Source organism: Marmota monax, unplaced genomic scaffold (assembly GCF_021218885.2).
Source record: "Marmota monax isolate L192 unplaced genomic scaffold, Marmota_monax_Labrador192_F-V1.1 WCK01_AAM20220418_F8-fsc00029, whole genome shotgun sequence".
Lineage (NCBI taxonomy): Eukaryota > Metazoa > Chordata > Mammalia > Rodentia > Sciuridae > Marmota > Marmota monax.
The window spans coordinates 10,675,001-10,688,365 of record NW_026693024.1 but is presented as its reverse complement, the minus strand read 5'-3'; the positions used below and the strand labels follow the sequence as shown (position 1 = coordinate 10,688,365).

Genomic DNA, 13,365 nt, shown 5'->3' with positions numbered 1-13,365 from the left:
AACTACTTGGGAGACTGAGGCAGGAGGATTGCAAATCCAAAGCTGGCTTTGGCAACTTTTTTTTTGGGGGGGAGGGGGGTACCAGGGATGCTTTACCACTGTGCCACACCCCGTCTTTTTATTTTTAGACAGGGTCTTGCTAAGCTGTTGAGACTGATCTCAAACTTGCAATCCTCTTGACCTAGCCTCCCAAGTCTCTGGGGGATTACAAATGTGTATCTCCACACCCAACCAGCCTCAGTAATTTACTGAGACCCTATATCAAAATAAAAAATAAAAAGGGCTGTGAATATAGATTAGTAGTAGTGTTTTCCTGGGTTCAATCCCTAGTAAAACACACACACACACACACACACACACACACAGATCAAAATCATAAGACGTTCAACAAAAAGCATGAAACCAAATATACAACTGGGATTGTAGCTCAGTGGTAGAGTGCTTTTTTTTTTAATACCCTCTACTCTCATGTATGTTTTAATTTTTTTTAAATTTTATTTATTTATTAGGTGTAGATGGACACAACGCCTTTATTTATTTTAGAGAGAGAGAGAGAATTTTAATATTTATTTTTTAGTTTTTTGGCGGACACAACATCTTTGTATGTGGTGCTGAGGATCAAACCCCGGCCGAACGCGGGCCGCACGCATGCCAGTCGAGCGCGCTACCACTTGAGCCACATCCCCAGCCCTAGAGTGCTTGACTACACGTGTGAGGCCCTGGGTTCGATCCTCAGTGTCACATAAAGATAATAATTCATTATAACTAGTAATAATAGGTAGTTAATAATTAATAATAGGCTGGGCTTGGTGGCACATGCCTGTAATCACAGTGGCTCTGGAGATAGAGGCAGGAGGATCTCAAGTTCAAACTCAGCCTCAGCAATTTAACAAGGTGCTAAGCAACTCATGAGACCATGTCTCTAAGTAAAATACAAAAATAGGGCTGGGGATGTGGCTTTGTGGTTGAGTGCTCCTGAGTTCAATCCCTGGTACCCCACCCACCACCAAAATTAATAATACACCAATATTGACTCATCAATTAAGGAATGTACAACACTAATAGGACATGTTAATATTAAAGCCAGGTGAGATAATGCACACCTATATCTCAGCTACTTAGAGGAGGCTGAGACAGGATTGCAAGATCAAGGGCAGTCTCAGCAATTTAGTGAGACCCTAAGCAACCTTGGAAGAACTTGTATCAAATTAAAAGGGCTGGGGATGTGATTCAGTGGTTAAATTCCCAGCACCAAAAAATAAACAAAAAAAAGAGGCAGGGAGTTAGGGTTATAGCCCAGTGGTAGAGTGTCCCTGGGTTCAATCTTAGTACACACACAAAAAAATTAATATTAAAGAGAAGCATAAAAGAACTCTTTTGCTCAGTTTCCCCATAAACCTAGCAGCTCTACTTAAAAAAAAAAAAAATATATATATATATATATATATATATATATATATATATATATTTAATACTTGAGTCTGACACAAATGATCAGGAGACACTGAAAATGAAAAGATGGTCAGAAACCAGCCCAGCATTCATCAGGCTGTGTGATGATTTACCTGTGGGCTCTCCACCACTTGTCCTGGGAGGGAAGAGGAATATTTGCAAATTTATGTCCTGTTTTGGGGCCAATAGTTGGAAAGCAGAAAACTTTTTGTCTGTTTCTTCTCAATTGCCTTCAGATCAAAATAGTATTTCAACATTGCTTAAGGTGGCACCTTTTGGTCTCCCTACAGTGCATTGCTTTTTCTCTCTTGTTATAATTAATCCTTTCATCATCTTCTTATTTCTTTTTACACATTCAGGGCATAACATATTATCTTCTAGTCCCGAGGGTGGAAACATACAGGCAGGTAACAGGAAAAGGGAAATCATCCTCTTGGGAGTGTCAGGGACCCAAGTCTGACCTGCATGGAACTGCAGTCGAACCCAGCCTGCTGTTTCTGCAGAAAGAAACTGGCCATGGACCACACACCACCTGACACCAGAGGTTTGCAGCAAAAAGGCCTCTACAGAAGTAGGGATGGGACACGAATTCACAGCCTTCCGCTGATTGGCTCTGGCAGCGATCCTTGCCCAAGATGCCAATATGGACTCCTGAGCTGAATTTACCACTTCAATCATGTTAGTCTCTTCCTCTCTTTTAACCTTATTATGACTTTCCTGAAGCCCTGCTGCATTGGCCACTGCCTTCCATTTCCTGGAAACTGGCTTCAATCTGGCTTCCCGAGATGTTTCAGGAATATCATATATTTGTCCGGGATATGCATGCTTCTGTAGCCTCAAATAAACCTCTATTTTCTGGCCATCAGTACTCAAATTAAATTGTTGGCACCAGTTTCGCAAAGTATCCCGAGAAACCTTATTAATTGGAGGCAAAATGGTCGGCAAGGGAAGGGGTTGTATTTTACAATTAAGTTTTGTTTCAGGAAAGCAGACTTCCTGTTTGATTTCTGCAGTTGAAGAAACACTTGTTTCTATTGGATATTCTTGTTCCTCTGTAACTGGGACCAGTGTTAAAATCACATTTTCCTCATCGAATTGCTCCTCAAGGAAGTTCTTCTCAGTGACCCTGTCATTTGCGCCTGACATTTCCAGGAACACCGGGAGACGGCAAAGGAAGCAGGGCTCAGGACAGCTATGCTGTGTGCTCCTTGTCAGATGCCTTTTAATGAAAGCGTTTAATTCTAAATGTCCATTTTTCCATTTTGATTTTTTTAAATTGTTCTTTTGATGTCGTATCTAATTGTTATGGCTTGGATCTGGACTGTTCTCCAAAGGCTCACGTGTCCCTATGCAGCAGTGTTCAGAGGTGGGCTCATGGGAAGTGATGGATCCTGAGGGCTCTGACCTCATCAGTAGATTAATCCATTGATGGATTAAAGCTTTTATGACATTAGTAGCAGGTGGTGGAAACCTTAGGAGTTACGGCCTAGCTGGAGGAAGTAGGTAACTGGGGATGTGCCCAGAACAGTACGCGCCCCCCCAACCCCTTTCTCTATCACTCTTTCTCCTTCATGGCTGTCTGAAGGTGATCAGCTTTCCTCCACCATGTTTGTCCGCCATGATGTCTCTGCCTTGGAGTCAGCTGACCATGGACAAAAACACCTAAAAACCATGAGCCAAAATAAACCTTTTCCTCTTTTCAGTTGTTTTCAAGTTACTAAATAACTACTAGTGAATAGCACAAAGTCATAAAAATTATCATCTAGAATTTTAATAGTTTTAGCTCTTATATTTAATTAATTTTTGAGTTAATTTTTGTGTACAATATTAGAAAAGGATTTTTTGAGATTTCTTATTTTCAAAATTAATTTTCCTTTATCATCATAATTTATTTTAATTCTATTCTTATATTTTCTGTCACTTCTTTAAACACAATTTCTTTTAATTCTTTGAACATAGTTGTAACAAATGCTTTGAAGTCTCTGTCTGCTAAATACAACCTCCTTACCCACTCAGGGTTAATTGCTATTGACAGCTTAGTTTCCCAAAAATAGGTCATACTTCTTTTTGTTGTTATTGTTGTCTTATAAATTTTTGTTGAAAACAGGATGTCTTAGATAATATACTACAGCAAATATGGTTCTGAATGTGTTCTTTGACAGTGGTTATTATAATTTTGGGAGGGGGTGTGTGTTACTGTCTTGTTTTCTTAATTTTTTTTTTCATTTTAGTAACTTGCCTGGACCTAATCCATTGAATCTCTCCTTCCCATGATGTGTGCCTACTAACGTATTTAAAAATGAATTCAGTTTTTAAAAATAATTTTTAATGTGTAGCCCGGCTTTGTAGTGCCTCCTCGGTGTCTGCATAGCTTAGGGGTCAAATGGTGATTGCTCTCCAACACCTGGACCAGTAAGGCTCCCATCCTATGCTCATGGATCTGAGAGGATTTGGGAGCATATTCAACAATCAACAATCAGACACGTTTCAGATGTTCTGCATTCACTTTCCGCCAGGCCCTCCTAGGTCTTTCCTGCAGATGTACGTAGCATCCTAGTCAACTGGGAACGTGTGGATAGCTTGACTAGTCTTGAATCTTCCCTGCTCATGTGCAGAACCTGTTTGTTAAGCAGGATCTGGGGGTCATCCAGCCAGCCCTCCTCTAGCTCTCTCATCTCCAGGTTCTCTTTGTCAAATTTCTGATTAGTCCAATGGTGTACTGTTCAGCCCAAGTGGGACTTTAACTCAGAGTAGTAGAGCCAGGGGCCTTCCCCACTGCGTTAGCTATTATTTCTAATCACAGTACAACTGGATGTGGGGGTTCTACCCTCAGCTCCTAATTATGTCATCCCTCTCCAGCAGTGAACTTGCTGGGTTTGTGACCAGCCCTTCCCCAGCATCACTGTAACACTGGCCCTGATTAGAAGGAGGCAAATGGGATTACTGCAGATAGTGGAGCAATTTGGGGCAAAAATACCAAAATTTTTATCCTAATTTTAGTGGTTCTCCATGAACGAATGTTTTTCTCCATTTGACTTGCTGCTGGTGTTCATTTATGAGGGCACTGAAATCATTGTTTTGGACTGTGGTTTTCTTCCAATTTTAGATCTGTTTTTTTGAGGTACAGGATTTGACTATCTCTTCATTCCACCACGTCCATATCATCATTTTTGGTTAGGTATTTTTGTGCCTATTCTTGTTTTTCTTCCTCTACTTTAGAGAGGTTCCTTCACTAGGTCCTGACTTGCATTGTTTTTGATGGAGAGTCTGCTGTAATTCTTACCTATTCTTCTGCACACGATATGCTACTTTTCTCTGGCTACATGCAAGTTTACATGTGGTATTGATTTTCAGTAGTTTGCATATGATGCAAATTGGTGTATTTTGTCCTCATTGGTGTTATCTGAATTCTTTCCATTTGTACTTTGCTGTCTTTCATTCATTTGGGGGACCGAGTCACTATCATGCCCCACTTCTTCAGTATTCAAATTACAGCTATGTTCAACTATTTAAAATTGCTCCAGTCCCCTACATCCTCAGCCCTACTTTTTTCCCATCCTCTTTTAAGCTTTGTTTTTTCCTCCTGGTGATAGTTTAAGTTCAACCAATTCTACATTGAGTTGTGTTCAGACTAACAATGAGGTTGATGATGGCATTTCTACATACTGTCTTGTTCTTTCAAGTATTTCCATTTGAGATCTTTTTATAGTTGTCATATTTCTCCTGAAATTCCTCACCTATTCATGTATATTTTCCATCTTTCCTATTAGAGCTCTTAACATATTAATCCCCTATTTTAAATTCTCTACCTGATAGTTCCAATACCTGGGTAATATCTGATTCGATTCTCTTGACTGCTTTATGCTCTTGACAAGGTGTGTCTCTCACCTTGCTACTTTATGTGTCACCTGACTTTGCTGGAAAGCTTTCCAACATCTTGGCAGGATGGTAGACACTGAGGTAAGTATTATGGATTCCCAGTGATGGGATGTCTTTTATTTTGCTGGTGTTCCAACGTGGAGGGGTATAGTTAGTCTAGACAGGACTTGAACAGGGTTTGACTTTTGCTGTGCTGAAATTTATCATCAGGCTTAACACATTAACAGATTTAAAACTCCTCCAGTCATAACCTGTGGTCAGAGTGAGTGGTAGCTGTTTGTTGGAGAAGTATCCTCAATATCTGCTCAAGAATCAGGTTCATCTCTCTTTCTAGCTTCATGTCAGGGTGACTCTTTCTGTTCTCTCTCCTCCCCTACAAGGACATTGAAGTTTCCTTGCTACTCAGTGCTGTGCTGGGTAGCCTGATGGTAGGGTGGGTAGGTATTGCTGTCAGGATTAGGCAAGAGCCGTGTCTCTGGATCACATGGGCAAGGCCATCTCTATTTATCTGTGCTTCTGTCTTAGGTAGGGGGCCTCTAATAATTTGGGTCAGTTTGCTTGCTTGTCCCTACACCATGGCTAGTGTTTATTTTTGTGTCCTCTTCTCCCCACTGTGATGAGTCTTAATCTGAGTTTGGAGGCAACAGAGATTCCTGCTCTTTGATCAGAAAATTAAGACTTTTGTTCTTTACCTCAATCCACTGCATATTAGTAATGTCCCCCAGTTATGACAATCAAAAAAGTCTCCAGACATTATCAGAATTGGAGGCAAAGTTGTTCCTTGTTTAGAACTACTCCCTGACTCTCTTTTTTTCTGGGCACTTTGGAGGTCCACGGATAAGAGCCTGTGCACACAGTTGGGCACATTCCCCTTGTGTTGGAAGAGGCCATAAGGTCTCCACTCAGATCACTGTGTTTTGTATCACTGTGACAAAACACCTGAGAGAATTCGCTTAAAAGGAGAAATGGTTTTAGAAGTTTCCATCCATGGCTGACTGGCCCTATTGCTTTGGGCCTGCAACAAGAGAATATGTTATGACAGGAGTATATGTTGGAGGAAACTTCCCAATTCACAGAAGCTGGGGCTTGGAGGCAAAGAGACAGAGGATGGGGCTGGAGTCCAACATCCCCATTCAAGGGCATGTCTCCAGTGACCTAACTTCCTTCCACAAGGTCCCACATTCTAAAGGTTTCTCCCTTTTCCAGTGTTGCCACAGGCTGTCCACCAAACCTTTAGGGGCCATTTATCTAAACCATAGAAGTCATATTCAGTCTTTAGAAATATGTTAACAGTTTTGGGCTGAATTCTGCCTGGCTTATCAGGGGTCTTGTATCTATTTGCTCCAATAAGCAGGAGCTTGCATTCTGTCATTCCTAGGAGGCATGTAAATTTCTCCAGGTTTTGGGTTAATTGTTCTCCCCATGACATCAGGTCTCTGACCAGAGTTTAACAGCAGTTGTGAATATTCAGACTATTTAGGATATTTTTTTGGTCTTTGAAAACCAATGCAGTTTCCAGCCTTCTATACCCTAAGTGGGAGCTGGAAGTCTGACACAGACAACTTACAAATTTTTCCAACTATCCGGTAGAGCAATTGGAGACTTTCAGAAGTCAAACAACTTCCCCATAGGTAGATTTCAACCAACGCCTTCTATCCACATATTCAAGTTCATTCCTTATTCTGTTCTATGTACAGTGAGACCATATTAATGATCACTTTCTATTTATCTTATTCCTCTTTTAATTCATTCCCTCCAAAAGGATTTAGATGTTAGCACAAAGAACTACCAGGCAGAATGGGGGAGAAGTATGTTGGATAGCTGTGTTATGGTGAGTACCAGTCCTACCTTCACGTCTTTCACCAAAGTTTCAAATTCATATGCCTGAAGGGGCCAGGTAAGAAATAGAAATAAAATGTACTGGGTCTGTTTGCTCTTATTTTCACTTGTAGGCTGCTTTTGATGGTAGCAGAAACAGAGAGAAATCTTTCTTTATAAGAAATACAGGACTGCATGCAGAATGATCTGTGAGTATTCTTCCTCTCTCTCTCTCTCTCTCTCTCTCTCTCTCTCTCTCTGCCTAAGACTAGGAAAATTCATTTGGCCTGCATATCTATATCTCTACATATCTTTATCTATCTATCTATAGAATATAAATGGGGTTATGCATTGTGACTGTCATACACTATTGTCTTAAAGTTGCCCATTAAAGTTCTCCGTCTGTCCCAAGATCATTGCATTCAACATTAAATACTCATCAAGCATGCACTACTTTCCAGGTTCTTTTCTAGGCTCCTAGGATGCAGCAGAGAATAGGACAAGCCCTTCCATTTTGGTTTGTGATCTGCAGTAGGGAGGGTGGGAACTGTTGGCCTGGAGAATATTGCTTACAAAGCATGCTGCTGCCACTTACCCCCAGCTGATCATTGTCAACCACAGAAGGGGTGACTCCATGTTGGCAAAGTTCTCCATTTTCCGAAAAGAGCCAGTGGTTAGATTTTTTTACTTTAAATTTCAATTTTCTTATTTTTAAATACTAGTTCAACTTTTAAAAATAATCGCTGTGGAGGTTAAACGAAACATGTTGACAAACAGACTGTGGCTTGCGACTTCTCTCTAACACCACTTTTGCCCTTGCTGGTCTGCCTGAGAAGAGAAATGCAGGGGAGTGACAGCTGTAGTCATGCTAATTCCCTTCTTTGGAAGCAGCGAACCAGACATCAGATGTGGCCATCCAAGGCTTGATCTGCAATACAGGTTAACAATTTTGGGGAAAGCCATTTAAAAAAAAATCAGCCTGCAATCCGAATCAGCAGCTTATCACTAACCTGGAATCAACAGGCTATGGCAAGTTATATTACAATTATCCACCTGCTAGCAAGTTTGAGACTGGCTTTTGGAAAAAAAAAAAAAGATCCCTATTGTCATCCAGTCACACTCCAAAGGACATGGTACCCTGTGGCCCAAATTTGTGGTTACAATGAATTTTGTATTGGTGTTCATTAGTTTATTAAGTTCAGTGTTCCTGAAAAGGCCCTAACTTTTAATATTTTTTAAAATTTATACTGTTTATAACTTATTTCCCATGCCCCGCTCTCCACTCCTCCCCAAAAATTGAAAGCTAGTTTGGGTTTTCTTGACACTGCAGGTTGCATAGTTTAGCAAATGCATGTTTTCTTACCTGCTCCATATTTTAATCATCCTTTTTCACTTTTGGGGTCAGTTGTGAAATGATTTGTTGAGAGCTGTTGGTGGCTGTTGAAATGGTTACTTGTTGACTGTGCATTGTCCCGTGAACTGGTCATTTCTCCTTGCCACTCTTTGCCCTTAACGTTTCTTCCATCTGTCTTTTCCCATTTCACTCTGGATTCACCCTTTCCTCAAAGTTCACTGAAGACCTATGCACCCATTCCCCAGGGCCTCTGATCCGGCTCCTCTGGCTTCTGGATCTCACATTGACTTTTTCCATTCAATTTGCCAGGGCTCTTAGCTTAGAGGCCGTTTTCTACCTTTTAATCATCCCTTTTTACTTTTGGGGTCTTCAGATTAAGCTCCCAGGCTTTGCACTGGGGATACACTTCACATGTCAGTCTTTTCATTAGAGCCAACACCTGCCCAAATCTTTATGCCCTCAAGCCTGGCCTTGGATTTACAGGTTTTCCTCTGGTTCAAAGTGGGTCATTTGTTCCTCATTACCCCTATTCTGATGGTTGTCCCTGAATTGTTGGGGATCTGACTAAACCCCCAAATTCTACTCACAGAAACTTGAAGACTGAGAGTCTTTATTGTAGACATTACCTGATCTAAGCTTCCTGAGTGAGATTCCCAAGCAGGGAGGCACCCTGGGCCACACCCACTGTTCCTGAGACAGGGGAAGACACAGCTTCACACCTTCTCCAATAACAGCTGCATTTGAGTGTGCGCAGCTGATTTCTGTCAGGCCACTTCTAGATTCAGCTACATATTTTGTATGAGAAAACAAGAGAGTTTGATTTTGATTTTTTTTTTTTTTACAATTATACTGAGTCTTACTGGACTGAAATTACATTCTGAATATTTCTGCAGAAAGATGTTTAAAGGAAGGGAAATGACCTGCCTTATTTGAAAGTCTTCTGAGCATGCTCTTGATGTTAATCGAGGTAACCTGTGTGGGCTTTTTGACTCACATGCTTTGGATCCTGTGTCTGCAAAATGAATTTATGATAACAATGATATGAATAACTTTAAAGATGGAAAATCTTCCAAAAGTCAAATATTAACCGTCCTGTTCAGACCAAATCAAGGAAGTAAAACTGATTTCTGTTCCATGCCTTTTCCAAACTGTATACTTTTGAATTACTCATAAGTCACCATACTATGAAAACAAAACAAACCAAACAAAAAAACCAAGCAAGTCAAATTTCAGCAGATTGGCTAAAATTTTCTCTTTTTGATGTCAATTTGTTTTTGGCTAAATAATTTTACATGTATTTTCCTTATTTTGGAATTAACCACTTACCAGAGTCTTTGACTCACATGTTACATAAAAATAAGTCTTAAAAAATTAGCACTAGAAGGACTCTTTCATTTTTTTATACTGATAGCTATGTAAGAGGTCACACACCTTGTGAAGTGACTTTTTAAAACTATAATTAATAGTTCTGAGTTAAAAGATGTGTCACACGTACCATTCATACATGATGTGCTTTGTTTTACTGCCAAATACTAATAATCATTTCAAAAGGGGAGATTCCAAATTTACAAGACTCCTTTGGTGAATGTTTATAATAATTTAATAAACATTAAGACCATCATGCATTTTAAAAATTTCCTGTTTATTCTAACCATCCATCTCCTGACTGTATTCTAGTGCAATATTTCCATCTGTTGAAATAATATCAAATGAAATAGCTTGCAGATTGAGCTTGATAATTTATTGCATGACTCTAAGGAGTTTTAAGAGTGTTTAAAAACCCATTTCTTGCCATTAAGATTTTTAGATTCCATATCTTTGCTGCAAAAATGTTTGCAGGGTTTAATCTCCTTGGCCCCTAAGTACACATATTTACCACTGACGTGATCAGATATGATGTATTTATGACAGTTTCAAAACTGGAACATAATTTTTAAAAGATCAACACAGGACAGCGGCCAGAAGTAACAACTTGTCATCCTAACTTCGATGCAGTCTGAATTTGTCACCTTTGAGGCCTAAGAAAGGAAGTTTTGTTTATGTAAATTGTCTGCATATTTCCTAGATGTTGCATTTTTAAAAGGTTTTGAAACTTTATTGATTCCATTTTTTTTAAGGGTCTGGCTGAACAAAAACAGCAACACGGGTAAAAGGAAGACACCACATTAAATCCCATTGACTTGGTATTTAGACTTTTGGAGACCTTACGAAGCATTGTAGTTCTCCAACCCCAAATTGCTCCATAGATCTTACGATGGGGCAAATTTATTCTGGTGTATTTTTTTTCTTTTTCAGGGGACCTCGATTTAAATCTGCACATTGCCAAGGGCAAGGAGCCAAGAACATGGATAGAGAGGTAAGATCGATGTCACCGCAGCCCCCTCTTTGATATTTCCCTTTAAAAGCAGCCCTTTAAGCTTTATTTTTCATAATATTATCCATGGATGGAAAGAGTAAGAAGTGGGTAGAAATTTAGCCTCCTTGGTAGCACTCACGAGTAAAGAGGATGATTAATGAGTGTGGCCAAGGACGCGGTAGCACAAGAGAGTCTGTGGAAGTTAAACAAAAGTGCCTTCAGAATTTCCAAGGATTCCCATGATCCATAGTAGGACCTCACTGTGCCTGTCCACTCTTTCTATTTTTGATTAGATTTATAAACACAGCACCACATATTTTCATGTGGCTTATCGCCCAGGGGCAGAATTAGATTGACTGCACTGAAACTGTGAGGCTTGTGAGTTTTGGGCAAGGGCTAGAGCGAAATAAGTAGTGTAATTGTTTTTGCGGAGTGAACGTGGGACCTCCTCTGTTCTGAATTACACATGGCTCAACCCTTTGACCTAACCAGCCTCCGCAGTGGCTGGCAGAAGTCCTAAAGCTGCATGGAAAGGGTCATCGCTGCGCGAGCTGGAACGTTATCTGTCAGGCAAGATGTGGGCCAGCAACTCTATTCAATTACTCTCATTACTGGTGAAGCACAGTTGCGACCACCTCCACTCCATTGAACCCGTCATCCTCTCAGTTATTATTTTACCAGAAGGTGCCAAGCAGGGGGAGTTTGGGAATGCAGACACAGCATGGATTCTTCCACGAAGAGACAGTTTTCATCGTAGTTGCTCATTTTATTTTTGTTTATTAAATTTTGGATCCTCCTCCGGAAGGTCGTGTTTAAATAGTCAAAGGTTACTACGGTAATTTTTGTTTTGAATATATAAGGTTTGGGGAAATAAGTCATGATCAAACCTCTTTTGTTTTAATGAGTTTTATTTAAATTTTTTTTTGTGTGTGTGTGTGTGTGTGTGATGCAGGATTGAACACAGGGCCTTGTGCATGAAAGGCAAGCACTCTACCAACTGAGCTATATTCCCAGCCCAATAATTTAAATTATTTAAAAATAGATGGTAACCCATGGATGTAATTCCTTGAAATAATGAAAGCTAAGACAGATGCAGAGAATACTTTTGGGGGAAAAAGGTAGGAGAGAATTGCAGGTGCTGACATTTTTGCAGAGGTGGAGAACTCATTCTGTAATTCACAACGGTGAGTTGGATAAATATACATCTCTCTAGCTGTAATTTTGTAGTCATGTACTTGAATATTTGTTTTGACCTCAGTAACATAGTTTTGAAGGCAACTTAAGCAGAGAACTTGGGGTGTCCATTCAGGCATTTGACATGACATGCAAAACAGGTCCTGTTTCTGATCCTCTTCTAAAAACTTTTTATTTACTTTGTTTGGTCATCAATTTCACAAGTTAAAGGCCTCAATAGGTATGTTATGCTTAGTAAAACTTGGAAATAATTTAGCATTTAAATTTTTTTCTTTCCCATCTGAGGCATTCAGGCTGAATATTAATCCAGTTTTTTGTCCATGACATTTAAACATTTCTTCAAAGTGTACACAGCTTCATATTTAAAAAAAAATACTATTTTGTTTTACTCCGGGGACTCTAAAACATGAAAATAGGGATCAGCTACAAAAGAATCAAAAACGTTAAAATATCCTGTAAGCCTTCCACCTCCCCGCCCCAGAGAACAGCATCCAGAGCCCTCCCCAGCCTTCTTCTCATTAGCAGCAAAGGGTTTGCTCTCCACGTAATGTGACATGCAATGCTTGGAGCCGGCAGGTGCAAATTGCAAGCTGTTTCACTTTGGCCGTTATCCCTTAAATCGACAAAGTCATAGACTGGGAGAACAAAAAAAAGGTTCCAGCCCAAGATGCATAAATGAAAGTCTGAACAGGGATACACCAGCTGGCTAGGAGCATTCAGTGCAGCGAATGTTAAACATGACCTTTATGCTTCTTGCTGGGGCAAGGGGCTTCTGCACTCTTACAACTGACATGATGTTCTCAGAGACGCCTCTCCTGTTTATTGTAAAGGCGACACTGTGGCCGAGGTAGATGAGAACCGAAGCCAACATACCTGTTCCTGTTTGCCATCGCTACCCTCCTCCGAGCGATTCAGGCATGATTAGCTTCCTGGAGTTGGACCAGATTGACAGTATTTCTATCCATGTCATTTTTGGCTGATCCAAGCAAAGCCCCAGAGCAGTGAAATAACAAAACGATCACCACCACCCCCACCTCCCCCACCAGATGAATCTGCTGAGCTAGTCTGCCTAGGAAAAAAAAAAAAAGCAGTTGTTCATATTAGGAACACCTAACTTCATTTCACGGAAGAGACGTGGCACGCCAGGATGTGTAGGAATCTAAGGTATGCATTTCCATAAAGGGATTCTAACTCTGTCATTCCGAAGCTGCTTCTCTTTGTGACTTCCCAGTAGGCACTGGAACTGTTGTCTGCAAGAAAGAACTTTAACTTGAGCTCTGAGGCCACTGACTAGGTCTGACTGTGGGATTTG

General features: G+C 40.3%; 2 protein-coding genes across 2 annotated transcripts in view; one reads left to right on the top strand and one right to left on the bottom strand.

The window, feature by feature from the left end:
• Positions 1–1,689: 1,689 nt before the first annotated feature.
• Positions 1,690–2,598, bottom strand: LOC124098540 (developmental pluripotency-associated protein 2-like). Its single transcript, XM_046453373.1, has one exon. It carries the CDS (start codon positions 2,596–2,598, stop codon positions 1,690–1,692), a length of 909 nt encoding a protein of 302 aa, XP_046309329.1.
• Positions 2,599–5,397: 2,799 nt separating this feature from the next.
• The window catches only part of LOC131424500 (orofacial cleft 1 candidate gene 1 protein-like), an 89,253-nt gene continuing 81,285 nt past the window's right edge, over positions 5,398–13,365 (top strand). The window contains exons 1-3 of the mRNA XM_058582332.1: positions 5,398–5,412; positions 10,621–10,649; positions 10,799–10,859. Coding sequence (XP_058438315.1) covers positions 5,398–5,412; positions 10,621–10,649; positions 10,799–10,859 — 105 coding nt within the window. The remainder of the gene's footprint in view (positions 5,413–10,620; positions 10,650–10,798; positions 10,860–13,365) is intronic.